Raw genomic sequence first — 16,813 nt, forward strand, 5'->3', positions numbered from 1 at the left:
TGGCAAAGCTTTCTCAAGCTGACTTCCAGCAGGCCAACTTTCCTTCACGCTTTGTCCCGCCGCAGGAATGAGGATGTTGGCGGACTTCAGGTGCCTGCAGCTCAAAGGCCCACTGCTAGGGACCCGCATCAGAACAGAGCCCAAGCTGGGTTAAGTACGGAGGCGAGGTAATCATTATTCTGTTGAGAGAGAAATTACACTTGGAACGGTTTCACAGCAGTCGTTAGGCCCTCCCTAGCTCTGGGCCTTTTCGACCCCAAGGGCTCCAATTGCAGGCAAAGGCTCCCCTACGAACCTGGAAACGCAGTTAAGAAGTAACGCAACTGGACTGCAAGCCCCACATACCGTCGCGAGCTCTCAGCATCCGGGACACCGCCCGCAACGCTCTCTGGGTATTGTGGTCCGTTCCTTCGGCAGCAACCCTCTGCCGGCGGTAAAATTCCAGCCGAACCTGGGACCACAACTCCCAGCAAGCCTTGCTGCCGCGCGGGGGGTCTTCACGTTCTCGTGGCGCGGCGCAGCCGCACTAGGGCCTCGGCACGGACCGCGCAGACTGAATAATAAAAGGGGAGCGGCGAAGAGGCAGGAAGACAGGACCATGTCGAAGGGCCCCGGGCCCGGCGGCTCCGCAGCTTCCTCGGCGCCCCCGGCCGCTACCGCTCAGGTGCTGCAGGCACAGCCCGAGAAACCGCAGCACTACACGTACGTAGAGCCCCCCCCCTGCCGCGCGCGCACGCCTGACGTCAGCGGCCAGCGTGAGTCACGCGCGCAGGGAGAGCGCGAAGCGGCCTCTCCCTCCCCCCCTTCTTCCTCCGGCCCGGCCCAGACCGGTTCCAACCTGCTGGGGCCGGTCCCAACTGCCTACAACTGCCACCAACCTTTGGTCCGGCTGAGGGGCGGGAAACCCGGTCTCCGGCGCCGAGTTGGGAAGGCGGGAGCTTGGGATGCGGAGTGCACACCTCGTAGGCCGGCGCCTTTCGAGGCCTAACTGTTTCTCAGACCGTAAAAACCACAGTCCCAGGCACTTTGGGGGGCGATAAGAAGTCCAAGACGCGACCAGGATGAGTTCCTAAGCGGCCAACATTAGACCCGCTTATGAATGGACGGTTAGCGTGAAGTCCTGTCAGGCGACCCACGTACTAGGAACCAGAGGCCTTTTGTGACCGCAAGGCCCATATGTTGTCCACGGAGGCCACTCTTGATTGAATTCCCTTAGAAACAGTTGCCCTAGCCTGGGTGATGGGGTCCGAATGGTGGCCTCAGAGGGAGCCCCAAATGCTGACTCTACAAGTCTAGTGAGATGGAAAACCTCTTCCTGAGAATCTGCTTGTATGTTAAGACAGGAGGTTCCCTGTCTTCTCTTTATTTCCCTTCAGGGTACTTCTAAGCAACTACCTAGAGCTAGATGCTTTGGGAGAAAGTGAGAAAAAGAGGCAGGTCCTCCTGTCGAGTAAAATGCTGGTTTCCATCTTCCCTGATGTTCTTTTGAGTACCGGACATCCCCCTTGGGCTCCCAAGTCGTGTACAAGCCTAGAAGGATCCCCAAGTGTACCTCAGTCTTGCTCGAGATTTGGAACCTGGGGGTTGAACAACCCTTGAGGGGCACACGGTAACGCTGCCTGGTGAACCAAGTTCAAGAAGCATTTGTTGGAGTAGAAATACCTAAAAGACAGGAAGAGCTGTTGTTTGTCACGGAAATAAGACCCATTGGGAAACTTCTGGGATTAGGGAATATCGATTTTAAGAAGTGTATTGGTTTCTTTGTTAGAGTCTCTGTTGTTGGTTTGAAATCATTTGAAACTTGTTCTTAAGTCTGACTCACGTTAACTGTAACTTTTCTAATGTGGCGATTGGTTTGCTGGTCCTTTCTTGCTGGAGTTCTTTCTGCAATCCGGCCATTGATTTTGGTGAGATGGTCTTAGAGAATTGAGTGATTAGATGAAGGGTATGGTCCAACAGCATGGTCTAGATTTGGACATATGCAAGCTTCATCCTATTGGAATTTATTTATAATCTCTGGTTGCTCAGATCACATTTTTTTTTTTTTTTTTTCAGTAAAATGTGGATAACATTTTGAGTAATATGAATCTTGGTTTCAGCAACTTGTGTTTCTATGTTGTCATTGAGTATACTATGGAATCTGTATTAGGCTTTCTAACCATTCTGAAATTGAGAGGTGAAATTAATCAACAGCTGTGTAAATGTTAATATGAGTCTTTGTTCTCTTGATGCTAATTGTTTAAAAATGATTTATTTGGCTGCGCTGGGTCTTAGTTGGGAAATGTGGGATCTAGTTCCTTGATCAGGGATGGAACCCAGGCCCCCTACAGTGAGAGCGTGGAGTCTTAGCAGCTGGACCACCAGGGAAGTCCCTGATGCTCATTGTTAAAATGAGATTTGTTTAAAATCTGCCTTTCGGCTTCTTGTGGGATAAGTACAGAGTAATCAGTCTTGGCTCTTGAAGTGGCTTAGTAAATGGACAGTAGCAGATGTAAAGCTCATGTCTGATTGAAGGTTGGAGGTGTTACCATCTCTTTATTTTCTGTTATCTGTTCATGTGTATCTGTGTGTTTGTTTTTATCTCCGAAAATCAGAGGTAGAACTCAATTGGTGGAAAGAGAACTCTTTCTTGATAGATTTATGGGCCTTCAGAAACCTGGATGATTTGGAAAGCTTCATTCCCTTGTCATGGGGTCTGAGGAGCAGGAAGCATAAAGACGCTGTGCGGCACCAGTATACTTGTTGGCTCTGAACCCATTTGTTGTCCTTGGGGGTTAGAAGACAGGAACATTTTAATTTTGATTTCAGTATTTGATATAAAATTTTGAGCTGCCCCACATTTTTTTTTATTCTCCTTCATAGCATGAATTTCTACAATTTATTCCAATCTAAAGATGACCTTATCGATTGCACTGATCCCATCATCGAATGAAGATACAGACTCCTTTTTTTATGTTTGTATTTCTTTACCTGTCAATTTTTTTTTTTGCCTTTTAAAGCTTGCTTATACATAAATTATGTTAATTTTATGTATTTTTTTGTACCTGATGTTATTTGAGATTATGTGATAAGCAGTAATTTTGCAATAATTCAGAGGAGGTTTGCCTTAAAATTGAATGCCACTGATCTACAGTCCATGGGTCCACAAAGACCCCAACACAACTGAGCAACTAAGCACACACATCATAATGGCAGCGTTGGCAAATGCTTTTGAATCCATCAAAAGTAAAAATTGCCTTCCTGTTGGCTTGCTTCTTGCCCTTTATTCTTACCCCACAGCCAAAGTTCTAGAGTTTGAGCCCTCCTTTTTATAAACCAAGAGGATTATCATAACAGTTTGAAAGATAATTATTTTGTTGGGTGTTTTTTTAAGCTCTTGAATAATCTTACTTTAGGAGAAACAAAAAGTAATCCTTTCAGAAAATTGGTGTATTGGGCACTTGTGCTAGGCCTGAGGAATTCAACCCTTTTAGAAAGTGGTTATATCAGAATTTCCTGTGTTGTACGATTCCATGTGTCTGATTAGCTCTAAGTAAAATGATAATGTGCCTGTATTAGTACTCTTCAATACAAGAACCACGTGACCTCTTGCTAGGTAATTTTTCTTTTTTTTGACAGAGACTAAGTTTAGTGCAGCTTTATTTAGAACAAATCCATCTTATATTTTAGAAGAGTTTTATAAAAACAGGTTGAGGAATGGGAAATTTTGGAGTAATACAAATTTAGCTAACTTTGGGCTTTTTTACTACATAATATTGTTAAAACTGTATAGTTGAAAGGTCAACAAAAAAATTTACCATTTGGGATTTGGCAAGTCCTTGATTTTGGGAATTCCCTGGTAGTCCAATGGTTAGACCTTGGCACGTTCACTGCTGTGGCCTGGGTTCAGTCCCTGGTCAGGGAACTAAGATTCTGCAGCTTAGCCAAAAAAAAATTCAATTTTTGACCTCATTATTTTGATCCCATAAGCGGATATAAACCTCAGAAACATCATTTTTGGATTCTTTTAGTTGGAAGTTGATTCTCAGACTTCTTAATGCTCTGTATTAAAAGAAAGTGAAATTCTAGTTTATTAAAGGTGTATTGGAGCTTTCTGACCACTGGGTGATCTCTTATAGGAAGATAGAGATACATGCTTTATAGTCTCATCTAGCCAGTTGTCATTTTAATTGAGGACTGTTTCCTGGGTATCTTTAAACAAGAATAATGTAGCAGTACTTCCATAGATAAAAGATTTTGAGGGAAATCTGTTAGTGTATGTATTATGTAAATCTCATGAGCTTAGCTTGATTGCATCTGACTGTGTTTTGGAAAATCCAGGCAACGAACAGTATTTAAGTCATTATTGCAAATTGCAGTAACATTGTAAATACGTTACTCTAGAGCACTTGTTGCACAGTGGAAGTCAGTGGAAGCATTCCTTTGCAGCCTCAGCAGGAATGAGTTAAACTACCAATAAACATTTCTGGATCTTGTTTGCTCATTTATCAAGGAGAGCTAATTCCTTGCAGGACAAAATTGAGAGCTCACTGTGGCCTTCAGGCAAGCCTACAAAATCCCCATTAATAAGCGTTAAGTGCCCATGCTAAGGATAGCCTTAAATTTAGCGTCTAGTTGATATTTGCTATCATCTAAATTAATGATTAAAGTGAAAATTTGCTTAATGGTTAAGTTTTTTTGTTTTAATCCAACCATGTTAAATACTAAAGAAGGCTTCCCCACCATCCATATGCATCTGCTTTGACTGGTGGTTTCTCTCAACCTATAAAGACTGTGGCTTATTGGTGAGGGCAGCCGGACAACTCTGAGAGCAACTGAGAGAAATCCATCTTGAGCTCCTTCTCTGGAAATAGCACCCCAGATAAGTGCCCCAAAGCAAGACACCCTCGTGGACCTACTTCCTCCCGCTTTCAACACATTGATGCCTGAAGGTGAGGTCTCCTTCCTGTGTGTCCTAGGAGCTATTAAGCTCACTTAGGTAATGAGAATCCTTCAACAGCCTGAGCACCACTCACCTGCAGGCTTTCCTACCAGACCTTTGCCTAAAGATTGTTTTTCTCCTTAGAAAAGATGCTAGGTCAGAAGCTTGGTAAAAGGTTGCATTTCAAGCTCCGTTACTTTAATTAGAGGACTGATCTAGAGATTATTTTCCCAAATGGGGATGATATTTGCTTAATGATTAAGTTTTTCATTTTGTTTTGTTTTTGATCCAGCTGTGCTTGATACTAAAGGAGGTTTTCCCACATACACATCTTCTGTATTTTGCAATAACAACTGTGGACAGTTATGGCTAATCCTAGTAGATTGTCTTCCCTCTTTTAACATCTTGGATGAATTTTGGGGCACACTAATGTGTTATGTGAAGATGGATGTTGAATGTAAGTTTCTTGTTATTCTTAGCCAATATATGAAAATTACAGTTAGTCTGATTGCTAAAAATGTCAAGGACTTGCGACCAGTATCCTTCTGGACAATGTAGTTTTCTTGTTTTCTTACCATATAGATTCTCTGTAGAGTTACCCCAGCCAGCCACCTTAAATACCTGCATGGGCAACAGAGAGATCTGTGGAGAAAGTTTGGGTAAAGTCAGTGCTTATGAACATAGGTATGGGGTTTATTTGGGGGGGTGGGAGTGTTCTGGAATCAGACCATGTTGATGGTTATACTAAAAACCACTGAAATGTACACTTTAAAATGGTGACTTTTTATGGCGTATAAGTTACTTCTTTTTTTTTTTTTTAAAGGATTTTTAAAATCAGTATAGATGAGTCCCTCCTACTTAAGAGACCTTAGACACATGGCCTGTCAGGGCTTGGTAGTATCGATAATTCAGCATGGGAGAGCCCACAGTTTTCAAAAAGCTCCTTGGCACCCTTCTCCCAGCCTTCTCAATGGCTTCATCTCCATATATCCATACTAGGTGAATGCCTCCATGTTGTAAGTCTATGGAGATTCTTTTAAGAAGTGAATACTCAGCAAGTTTGGGATTCTAGTTGTTCGTAGTTGTACTTTAAATTGTCTCTGAATTGATAACCATTATATAGAACAAGCACACTTTTCCCAAAAGCTTCGTAAAATGAATTGTGTTTAATTAGTAGGGTGGGTGGGAGGTAGAAGAGGTTGCTGTTCTGCTAAAATGAACTGATTCTGTTCATCAGGTGTTGTGATAATTGTTTTAATGATCACACGGGCATTTCTGTAAGGACAGGCCGTGTGTTTCAGGCATTTAAAATGATATCAATGGCTATAATATTTTTAATTCAAATAATCACAATTAACTTTTAATTTCTTTATAAAATCCCTCAACTTTCACCCCTTTTTTTCTTTGCCAGTGTGTAGAATTTGACAGCAGTTTCAAGAGCTGATGAGGAAGAGAAGATGGAAAGGAGTCTAGCGACTTAAAAATCTCATAGCGTTTTCTGTGAGGTGACCTTTTTCCTGTTGGTGGCTCAATTTATTTAGAAAACAAAGATATTAAGGCCTGTGATAGTATTGTCATGTCATATCTGGACTTACTAAAATATTCCCTCCCTTTCCTTATTCTTTATATCACAGTTTGCTTTTTGTGTTCATAAGTTGACTCATTTGTTTCCCGTTAGTATTTGAAACATCTTATGGCCACCATGAGCCCTAACAGAATGACTTCTTGTGAGACGCCGATGGGTGTTCCCACCTTCCTGTGATATTTTGGTCAATTCACAAAACTACTGCTATTGAAGAGAGATAGTTAATGCTTTAGGAAGGAAGAGGTTGATAAAACTTTGGCGTGGTGTGTTATGACTTGCAAGTTTTTAAGCAGTGGTTTTTATGTCTAAGCTTGTATTCATTTTGGTAAGCGCATTATTCTTTTTATTTTACTTTTACTGCTAAGAAGTGCCAAGCATCTGCTAGTTCAGGATTTGTGTTAAGTCAAACATAACCTAAATTAGACTTCTCTGGTGGTCCAGTGATTAAGACTCCATGTTTCTAACGAAGCGGTTGTGGGTTCAGTCCCTGGTTGGGGAACTAAGATTCCATGTGCCGCATGGTGCAGCCAACAAACAAAACAACAAAAAACCCACATAAATTAGAAGCATACACTTGTGTTTTCTTAGTTAAAACCAAATCAAATAGATTTTTACTATTGAACTAAGTGTTTTTATAATGAATAGACAAGATGGATATTATATACCCAGTAGAGTATGCTGAAGTTAACATTTCTGTTTTTGTTTTATGGTATTGTAATTATGGCCTGTCAGAAACTCCCTGACATATTTTCAACAGTTTCTAGAGAGTTGCTTATACTTACTTGCTGCTGCTGTTTTTCCTGTAGCTCAGTGAAGAAAAGCACAGTTAACATCCACGTGGTGTTGAAGAGTAGGACACCAGGACCAGCCTGTCTTGAGTTGCACGGCCGCTCTGCCACTTACAGCTGTGGGACCTGGGCAAGTGACGTCCCCAGTGCGTCCGTTTCCTGACGATACCGTTAGTACCTGTGCCAAGGGGTTGTTATAGGATTCAGTGAGTTAATGTATATAAAGTGCTGAAAACCATGCCTGGCATTTAGCACGATGAAAGTACTGTTCTTACTCAGTATCTGAACAATGCCCAGGTTATTGCTTTCAGTAGCATTGCTGTCTCCTTCAACAGCTTGAGCCTGTGTTGTCTTCAGAGCATACTCCTCTCTTCTGTATCCATTGGAATTTTACTTCAGTCGCAGTTTTTACAGCCTTCGTCAGCCTGGTTATATCTTACATGATGAATTTGTTCTAAACAGATCTACTCTTTCAGGGATACAGACTTTGCTGTACAGAAAACAGTGTTCAAAATAACACATCAGTTCAGACTTTGTACTAAAATGCTCATCAAATTGGAAGCTCTTCAGGCCAGTCGTACCCAAGAAGACTTTGAATCAAAACAAGGTGTTATCTAATTTAGAGAAGAATAAACCAGAGTATTCAATAGTCCTCACATATTCTCCAGAATCAATGATATGAGCCACTGATTACATGAACTTGCTTCAGTTTTACCCGTTGCAAGATCCTAGAAAGAGGGAAACAGGTACACCATCTGGTACTGTTCATGGTTTGTGTTCATTCTTGGGGCCAGGACAGTTCACAGGTGTCAGCTCTTTCCCAGTGAAGAATGGGCTGAATTCATTTGCAATGCCTGACTCCCCACCTTAAATTTTTGCTTGCTAAAATGCCTGTTGTACCGTGGGTCTCTGTGGATGTATCTGTGTTAGGATAGTTTCACTGTATCTCTGAGGTTGCTACTGGCCCTAAAGTCTTTGGCTAAAACCTAGTTATAGAATCTAAGCCTGTCTTAAAGATTTAGACATACACAGAAATTCACCAGATGCTTATTTTGTTTGCCTGAAGAATACTCTTTGAACTTGCTTTTTCTGTCAGAAAGAATGTTCTAAACCAGGATCACGTCAGAAGATAGCACTTTACCAGAATTTATCAGCGCTTTATCCAAATATTTACCAGTTACGAATTTTAGCTCTTATTTATTTATTTATTTTTTTTAATTTTGGCTGCTCTGGGTCTTCATGTGGCCCGCCGGCTCACTAGTTGTGGCATGTAGGCTAAGTTGTCCCGTTGGCACGTGGAATCTTAGTTTCCTCACCAGGATCGAACCTGTGTCCCCTGCTTTGGAAGGTAGATGCTTAACCACTGGACCACCAGGGAAGTCCCTGGTGCAGTTTTTTTTAAAAACCTTTTTTTTTCATGCTGCTGCTGCTGCTAAGTCACTTCAGTCGTGTCCGACTCTGTGCGACCCCAGAGACGGCAGCCCACCAGGCTCCCCCGTCCCTGGGAGTCTCCAGGCAGGAACACTGGAGTGGGAGGGGGTGGCAAATCCTACTGGTGTGGTCATTGTTGTACTGTTGTATGGTTTCTGGATTATGTTGGGTGTGAAACAGAATGTGTTTGTAGATCTTTATAAATGTTGAATCTAGAACTGCTAATAGTTTACCTAACGTTTTTCAAAAATGAGGAAAGATTTCTTTGCAAATTGTAAGAAATACTTACACACACACAGATAAATAATTTAGGATTCTTAATGTACTGCTTATCTGCTCTTATAATATTCTTGAAATTAAGGATTTTATTCTCAAACTTAAAAAGGAAGAATCTTTGGTAAGCCGTGAAGTATGAGCTCTGTGACCAAATTTCTTTATAGGAATTATATATGGGAGAAAAAAAAAGTAGCCAGTAAGGTTAATATGAATATGGAAAACAGTAGATTATATTAGTAGATAAGTATCATTTGAACCTTTGGACACTACAATAATGAGTTTTTGCCGGGGTGGGGTGGGGGGGGGTTGTTTGTTTTTCCTTTTGCTAGTTTCGAAATCCTGTCACCTTATGACTAGGTCTCAACAGGGAATTTTTAAGAACAGGTTTGTTTGTTGGATTTTAGGGTTTCTTTTTCCATGATAAAGCTTATATATTGCCTGAAACAGACAAAAGTCAGATTTTATAAGACTAGCTGTAATAAAGATGAACAGTGGTGACTTATTAGGGACATGGGTACATCTGTCATGTTGCCAGATCTCTGGCCCCCGTGGGAGGCTTAGGAGCAGTGACCACTGACTGGCTAGGAGAACAGCCGTGCTCCCAGGAGCAGGGCCGCGACCTCCAGGCTGTGAGGTGTCCAGGGTGGGCTGCTTCTGTTGGCTCAGTCTGTTGTCTCCTTTTGGTTGGGCTCATAGATTGCGGTTCACTGTGCACGTTGGGAGCCCTGAGTCCACCTAGTGTTGCCGCACCATCTCTTCCTATTGCTTCTCCAGAGGCCATCATTGTCTTGCCCGTGTGCCTTTTTGTTCAGATCTGACTGTTCTACATGTGAATCCACTAAGATACATATCAGAAGCAGGATGGCGTTTTAGGAGTCATTCATTTTACAAAAAAGTTTACCACAGTTGACTTTTCACTTAACTCTTCTGACTTATTGGCAACATATATCTTTTATTTAATTTTGGATCAGATAGGATTCCCTGTCAAGTTGTCAGTAAAATTGTAGACTTCTTTCCTAACAAGTTTTCTTTATCTTAAACGTTAAGTTACAGCAAAGAAAAGTCATGATAACCACTAAAATCAACTATTAATACTGGATGTATTTTTCTTTTCCAGTTTTTCTTTCTGTATATAGTTTAGCTAGTTGTCTGGTTATATTTATATACTTTTTTCTTTCACTTAATGTATCTCTGTTTATCTTTGCACATTCCCAGCAACAACTACAGAGCAGGCCATCCCCCTGGTTGCTTTTCTAGTCTGCTTGTAAGGCTGAAGATCTTAAATTTAGCGTTGAATGTGAGGAGCAAGGCCGTGCAGACATTGTGGGGAAGGTAGCTAGAGAAGTTACTGGTTTCTTAATCACCAGGAGAAACATCTAAGTTGCCTCTCAGTGTTTCGCTGGGTTAGTGCACAGCTGCTGTGGACCAGGCTTATACCACTTGGGATGCTTTAATGTTTTTGCTTTTTCTTGGACAAACGTGTCTTGAACACCTGATTCAAGCTGGCTTTGTGCAAGGGTACAAAGATGAGCAAACCTGGCTGTGTACAGAGGAGTTGAAATTCTCTATGGTGGGGCCATACCAGCTGGGTTCAAACAGTGTGGTGGAAGCACAGAGGAGGAGGCCATTGACACCCCTGGGCAGGGCAGGAAACTTTCCTGCAGAGCGAGGCACAGCGCAGAGGGGATCTGGAGGCAGGAGCAGCATGGCCAAAAGCATGGAGAGGAACAGTGAGGGGAGGCTGCGGTGTGCTGCGGAGCACCCACCCCTCAGACAGCGGGCGGTGACCTGCAGCTCTGGGCCAGACCCAGCTGCCTGCTTGTGTGCGGCGTGTGAGCCGAGAGCAGGTTTTACATTTTTAATGGTCGGAAAAGAATAATATCTTGTGACACATGAAAATTACATGAAATTTAATTTTCAGCATCCATAAATAAAGCTTTATTGGAACACGCACTCATTGGCTTACATATTGTCTATGGCCACGTTTGCAGTTTAACCACAGAGTTCAATAGTTTTGATGGAGACCAGGCGGTTGCTCTGCATTCACACATGTGGTGCAAACGGCTCTGAAGTGCAGCGCCGTACACCAGGAATCACAGTGACATGGTTACAACGCGACAGTGTTTCTAGCGCCACAGTATTTTGTTTTCTTCTTTATCACCAGTGCCTAACTATCATGTCAGAACGAGAGGAGGGGAAAAATGGACTTGAAATACTGTGTTTTTAGGGCACAGCGGAGTGGATTTTCTTGTCCCTGAATTAGTTGGCCGAGCTATCTGTGATTAAAAAGCTGCGCTGGACGAGTCCGTCGGCGACCAGACTACACAGGTGTCACAGTATTCCCAGCTCCCAGGAAGGCGACTGTCAGAAAAACTAAATTTTTAAAGAGACTGTTTTGTTACAGCGGAATTTCTTCACAAAAATGAAAATGAGGCTACAACGGAAAATGAGGCCTCATTTGTTAACCAGGCAAGGGAAGCCATACTGATATTGAATTAATTAAATTGCATTTGATGCAGGAACTGAAGAAATATGTCCAGAGCATTTGTTTAAAAGAGTGTTAGCCGTTCAGCAAGAACAGTTTCTCAAAATGCTGAGGTCGATGGGAGCAACATCAATAGTCAATTAAAAACAAGGCAGATGATTTTGTGTAGTTTTTCTTGGCTCTTGATGAGTCAACAGAAGCTGTTTAGTTGTTTTATTCATGGAGTCAGTGCCATGTGTGAAGTGACTGAAGAAGTAGCCTCTTTGAATAGTCTACTTAAAACAGCTGCAGCTGAGAATATTTTCAAAAAAGACAAGAAAATACTAATTCAGTACAACCTGAAGTATAATCAGTTAATATCTGTCACAACAAATGATGGTAGGAGTATGTGCAGAGCAGAAAATGATTTAATCTGTCGTGAGCGATTGCAATGCTAGGATCAGCGATGAACTTCACTCCTTCGTGGGATTTAACCATCCTCAGTTCCATGAATTTTTATCAGAAATAAAAGCTGAATATTCTGACATGCCCTACTACATAACCATTTGATAGCTTAGTAGTGGTAAAATTCTCTTGTTGTTTTTTGAATTGAGGGCCGAGATTGAAATTTTTCTGAAAGAACAACCATTTTCAGCCACTATTACTGAATGCTGAATGGCTTTGGAAATTAGCTTTTGCTGCAGACTTGATTTTTCATAATTCATTCTAAAATTACAAGGAAAAACATCACTTATATACAAACTTTACATTGCATTAAAGTCATTTTGACAACTAATATTTGAATCATAAGTCAAGCTGCCTTATACACTTTCTCTGCTGCTAAAAGTTAAAGGTGAGACCCCTATTCCTACACAGATTTACCATGGATATAATTGCTGAACACAAATTACCGTTTGAAAAGTGACTTTGCATCTCGATAGGAATACAAAGGAAATTTCCATATTTCAAAATATTTGCAAATAAGTTTACACCAAGCCTTCAGATGAAAGTGATTAAGAGAAAAGTATCAGGGCAGTAATACAATTCTATAAATGTCTTCCAAAACTAATATATGCTCAATTAAAGTCATGCTTATAGAATGATAACCGCATTTGGCAGGACCTATCTATGTGAACAGACATTTCCAAAAGTGAAATCGGTCAAATCCTGTTACAGAGTCAGTATTAACAGATGAACATTTGTAACCAAGTTTTGATGCAGGGGACCGCCAACTTTGCAAATGTTATACTTGCCCCCCCCAAGCCCGTTCTTATTAGTAGACCTGTATTACCAAAAATTGTGGCCAGTTATTTATCTTCAACAATAAAAATTTGTGGAAATTTGTTTTTTCTCTTGTTATGTAAGTACCTACATAGTATCCTCAGTTTGGGCTCTTAGCCCTCAAAGTCTAAACTACTTACTGTATGGTCCTTGGCAGAAAAGTTTGCTGACCCTGCTGTGGAGGTCAGCCTGCTGGTGCGGGGAGTGGGTCCCTGGCTGCAGGGGTGGCAGAGTGAGGCCATGCCAGACGCTCTTCTTGAAGCAGTGGGGAGCTAGATACGGATCGAGACACCAGCTGCTGCTCGCCTGTTGCCTCCAAATTTACACAGTTTTTCTAACAGTCATCTCTAGTATTTTTCTGTTTATCCAGATTCTCCTCACACTCCTCCCCAGAAGAGTAAAAAACCTAAATGGATAAAGCTATTAAAGGAGACAGCTTGGAATAGGATTTAGTTGGAATTCCCTGGCAGTAGGACTCTTCTTTAAAGCACTGCCGAGGGTGCGGGTTTCATCCCTGGTCCTTGGAGCTGAGATCCCGCAAGCTGCACTGTGTGACCAAAAATAATAAACTAAGAAAAAGTTTAGCTGGAAATTGAGCTGGTAGCAGTTAGCACTTCTTTTCACACCTACTTAAGAGTGATGTAATTTACTGAATTTATTGTTAATCCCTTACCTGTTATCGCTGTTGGGTTAATGGGCCAAGTGAGTGAATTTAGATATCAAGTAGGCAGATTTTTGTCATTTTTTTTTAGAACTTTGGAAAATAAAAATAATCCAGTAAATATTAAAAGTATTATTTGATTTAAAAAAAAAAGATATTTGCATGTATTTGATTTTTAAAGTTTTCAGGGAAAAGTATTAGTTTTATAAAGCAATTTAGTAACTTGATACCTATGATTATATTTGTGTAAAAATACTGGGAGAAAATTTACCAGAAGTCTAGCAGTATTTGTGGTGGAACTTAGGATAATTTTGCCCTTTTCTGCATTTACAATTTATAAGTGGACATGTTACTTTCACAATGATCTTTTACTTTTATAAGTAAACCATATAGAGGATAACTAATATGATATCCTAAAAAGGAATGAGCGATGGCTTTGATTGCAAGTCAGGCCCCGGTGGGACAAGCATGTAGGCACTGCTCCTCAGTTAAGGCGAGCCGCTGACCGGCTGTGGTGTCCCTCTAACCTTCCTTGATGCTTCTGCTGGGCGAAGGTGTGGCTGTCTCCATCAGCTCTTACTTACTCGGGGCCTGGGTGGTTTCTTTTTTTCTTTTTCCTTGGTGGTTTCTTGTCTCATCCTGGCCACATGGGTCACCGAGGCCTTGCAGTTTGCAGCTAGTCTGTGTTCATGGACGTTTATCCTTGAGTGGGGTGCTCCCAGGAGGTGGTGTGGGGAGAATTGAGCTCTGTGGCCCTGTGCATCCCTCAGATCTTGGAGTGGGGCCAGGGTGGCTGGTGAGTGTTCTCTCCTAACGGAGGATTCCAGGATGACTTGGTTTTCCTGAGAGCTGGTTGAATTGAAGAGAAACCTTTATAAAATAGAAAGATGGGTTGGAGCTTAAAGGAGAAAATTGTGCATTTCTTCTGAAAATTTGTTTGCTTTGAATCCATGAAAGAGTGATTTCTGAGTGGGTTTCTCTTTGCTACCTGGGCACTGCATTGCCAGTTAGCACGACGTTGGAGGGGAGCTGGAAAGTTCGCACTAAACAGTTGGGTTCCCAGGTGGTGGATGGTGCAGTTCTGTTAGCAGAAGCTTAGAAATTTTTCTCATTAATTATTGTTGGTTGAGAGTGGGTACTCTGCCTGCCTGGATTTGGTCATTTGGCCCCTTTTCTCACAAGAGGCTTTTATGTAGGACAGTCTGCCCTATCCCCTGAGTTACAAATTTCCTGCACTGTGATCCTTTTCACAGGGAAATAAATAGTTTCGGCTTCTAGCTCTCAATGTCTGCCTGCTGGAGGCATCATAAAACTCTTGGTATTGCTTTGTGGACTTTGCCCCTTGTGCGACTTTTTATTTCTTGTTATATTCATTCAACAAACTTTGTTACTGTAGTAGGTTCTTACATGCTTGCTATCAAGGACTTTATAATCTAGTAACAGAGGAAAATGTACACATTATTAATATGCAATGCAGGATAAGGGCTATAAGAAATGTCTAGAGAAAGTGCCATAAAAACTTAGGGATGATAACTTAATTGGGGACAAGGGCAGGAGGGGGAGGGTAGGTAGAGGTGAAGGAAAACTTCATGGAGGTGATGGCATCAGAAGGTTCATTACCTTTGAATTCAGCCTTAAAAGATTTTTCCAGGTGAGGGAGGGGATAGGTGCAAAGGCAGGGAAGTTAAAGATCTCTTTGCAAGACACCAAGGACTCCAGAGTTACTGGAATCAAGATAAATGAAGCTGAAAAAGTACACTGGCCCAGATGTGTAGGGCTTGAAATGCCAAGCCAAATAGTTGGTCTTTATCAGTGGCTACTGGTGGAAGCTAAAGGCTTTTAAGAAAGTAAGAATTCCATTTGGTCTCTGGGAGGAATGCTGGGTGCAGTGCAGCATCCACTGGGCATGGGAGGCCAGATGCAAGGGGCCCTTTTATTGAAAGGTCTCAAGTGCTGCCCCACGGCAGTGGTGATGCAGATGAAGAAGCGTCAGATGAGGTAATCTGCTGCCTCCACGTTTGTTCTACGGGGCATCCCTGCCAGCTGGAGTCCTTTGGAACCCCAGCATCTGCACGCAGCACTGTGGACATGCTGCCCCATGGAAGCAGGCTTGCCAGGACCTCTTTCTCCAAAAGGACAGGCAGTTCTCTGGACAGCCTCCTTGGGTTTCTACTGAGGCACTGATACTAAGCAGATAGGTGCCACTCTTAGGGTCGCTAGATTTAGCAAAGAAAAATACAGGGTGCCTGATAGATTGAAATTTCAAATAATGGAAAATTTTTTAGTACAAGCATGTCCCATGAAGTATTTAATTTATCAAATTCCAGTGTAACTGGATGTTCTGTAGTTAATCTGCCAATCCTGACTACTCACTCTTCTCTGGCCCTGGGTTCAGTTTCCTCCACCCCCATTACCTGCCTGTTACCTCCCGAATGAGTCTTCTGTGGGCCGGGAGTCAGGTAAAGTATGTGCTGCCCGGGAGAGGTTAGTCCAGCCGTTTGAGGGCTTAGTGTCCCAGCTCAGTGCCAGGGTTTGGTCCTGTGTACAGCACGCAGGGCAGAGTTCTGTCTATAATCAGACGGGGAGAAACACCTTGAGTTCCAGTGCCAAAGAGGGTGAGAGAGGCCCTAGGGAGCCTTGCAGGGTTCAGCCCGGTGTCTCAGAATATACCTGCAGCCTGGAGATGCTGTCCCTAAAATTTGGCCCCTCTCACACCTTACCTCCTCATCACTTCCCTTTTAGAGTTCTACCCTACTCACATTCCACAAAGGCACTTGGAGCTCTTCACCTCCACATACTGTTTTTAAGAAGGCTGAGTGCCGAAGAACTGATGCTTTTGAACTGTGGTGTTGAAGAAGACTCTTGAGAGTCCCTTAGACTGCAAGGAGATCAAACCAGTCAGTGCTAAAGGAAATGAACCCTGAATGTTCATTGCAAGGATTGATGCTAACGCTGAATCTCCTTTAGCCATCTGATGCGAAGAGCCAACTCATTAGAAAAGACCCTGATGCTGGGAAAGATTGAGGGCAGGAGGAGAAGGGGACGACAGGATGAGATGGTTGGATGGCATCACCGACTCAAGGGACATGAGTTTGAGCAAACTCCGGGAGATGGTGAAGGACAGGGAAGCCGGGCATGCTGCAGTCACGGGATCACGAAGAGTCAGACACGACAGAGCAATTGAACAACAGCTGTCTCTAAGCTCATACTGTTTCCCTTGTCTAAAACACCCTTCTTACATTCTTCACCTGCAAGTACCTCTGCTTCCCTTTCCCATTTCTCTGTGCCAGCCTGGGTCAAGGATCCTTGTGGGTTCCCGAGGAACCCACAGCAAGCCGTCCTTACAGCCTTTTCTACAGTTGACTGATTGCACCTGTCACTGGTGTGTCTCCCGTGGTGATGCAGG

At 42.5% G+C, this 16,813-nt stretch overlaps 1 protein-coding gene and 1 long non-coding RNA gene across 5 annotated transcripts in view; one reads left to right on the forward strand and one right to left on the reverse strand.

Moving 5' to 3' along the window:
• Positions 1-511: 511 nt before the first annotated feature.
• Positions 512-16,813, forward strand: part of UNK (unk zinc finger) — a 32,288-nt gene continuing 15,986 nt past the window's right edge. For all 4 annotated transcript variants that reach the window (XM_006045268.4, XM_044938589.2, XM_006045267.4 and 1 more), the window contains exon 1: positions 512-702. In XM_006045268.4, coding sequence (XP_006045330.1) covers positions 599-702 — 104 coding nt within the window. In that variant the 5' untranslated portion in view covers positions 512-598. The remainder of the gene's footprint in view (positions 703-16,813) is intronic.
• On the reverse strand, positions 3,911-7,710 carry LOC112583609. The gene is made up of 4 exons (XR_003107667.3): positions 7,570-7,710; positions 7,289-7,472; positions 5,497-5,563; positions 3,911-4,041 (listed from the first exon to the last, which is right to left on the reverse strand). It is a non-coding gene; the product is annotated as an uncharacterized LOC112583609 (long non-coding RNA).

The sequence above is a fragment of the Bubalus bubalis genome, chromosome 3, assembly GCF_019923935.1.
Source record: "Bubalus bubalis isolate 160015118507 breed Murrah chromosome 3, NDDB_SH_1, whole genome shotgun sequence".
Lineage (NCBI taxonomy): Eukaryota > Metazoa > Chordata > Mammalia > Artiodactyla > Bovidae > Bubalus > Bubalus bubalis.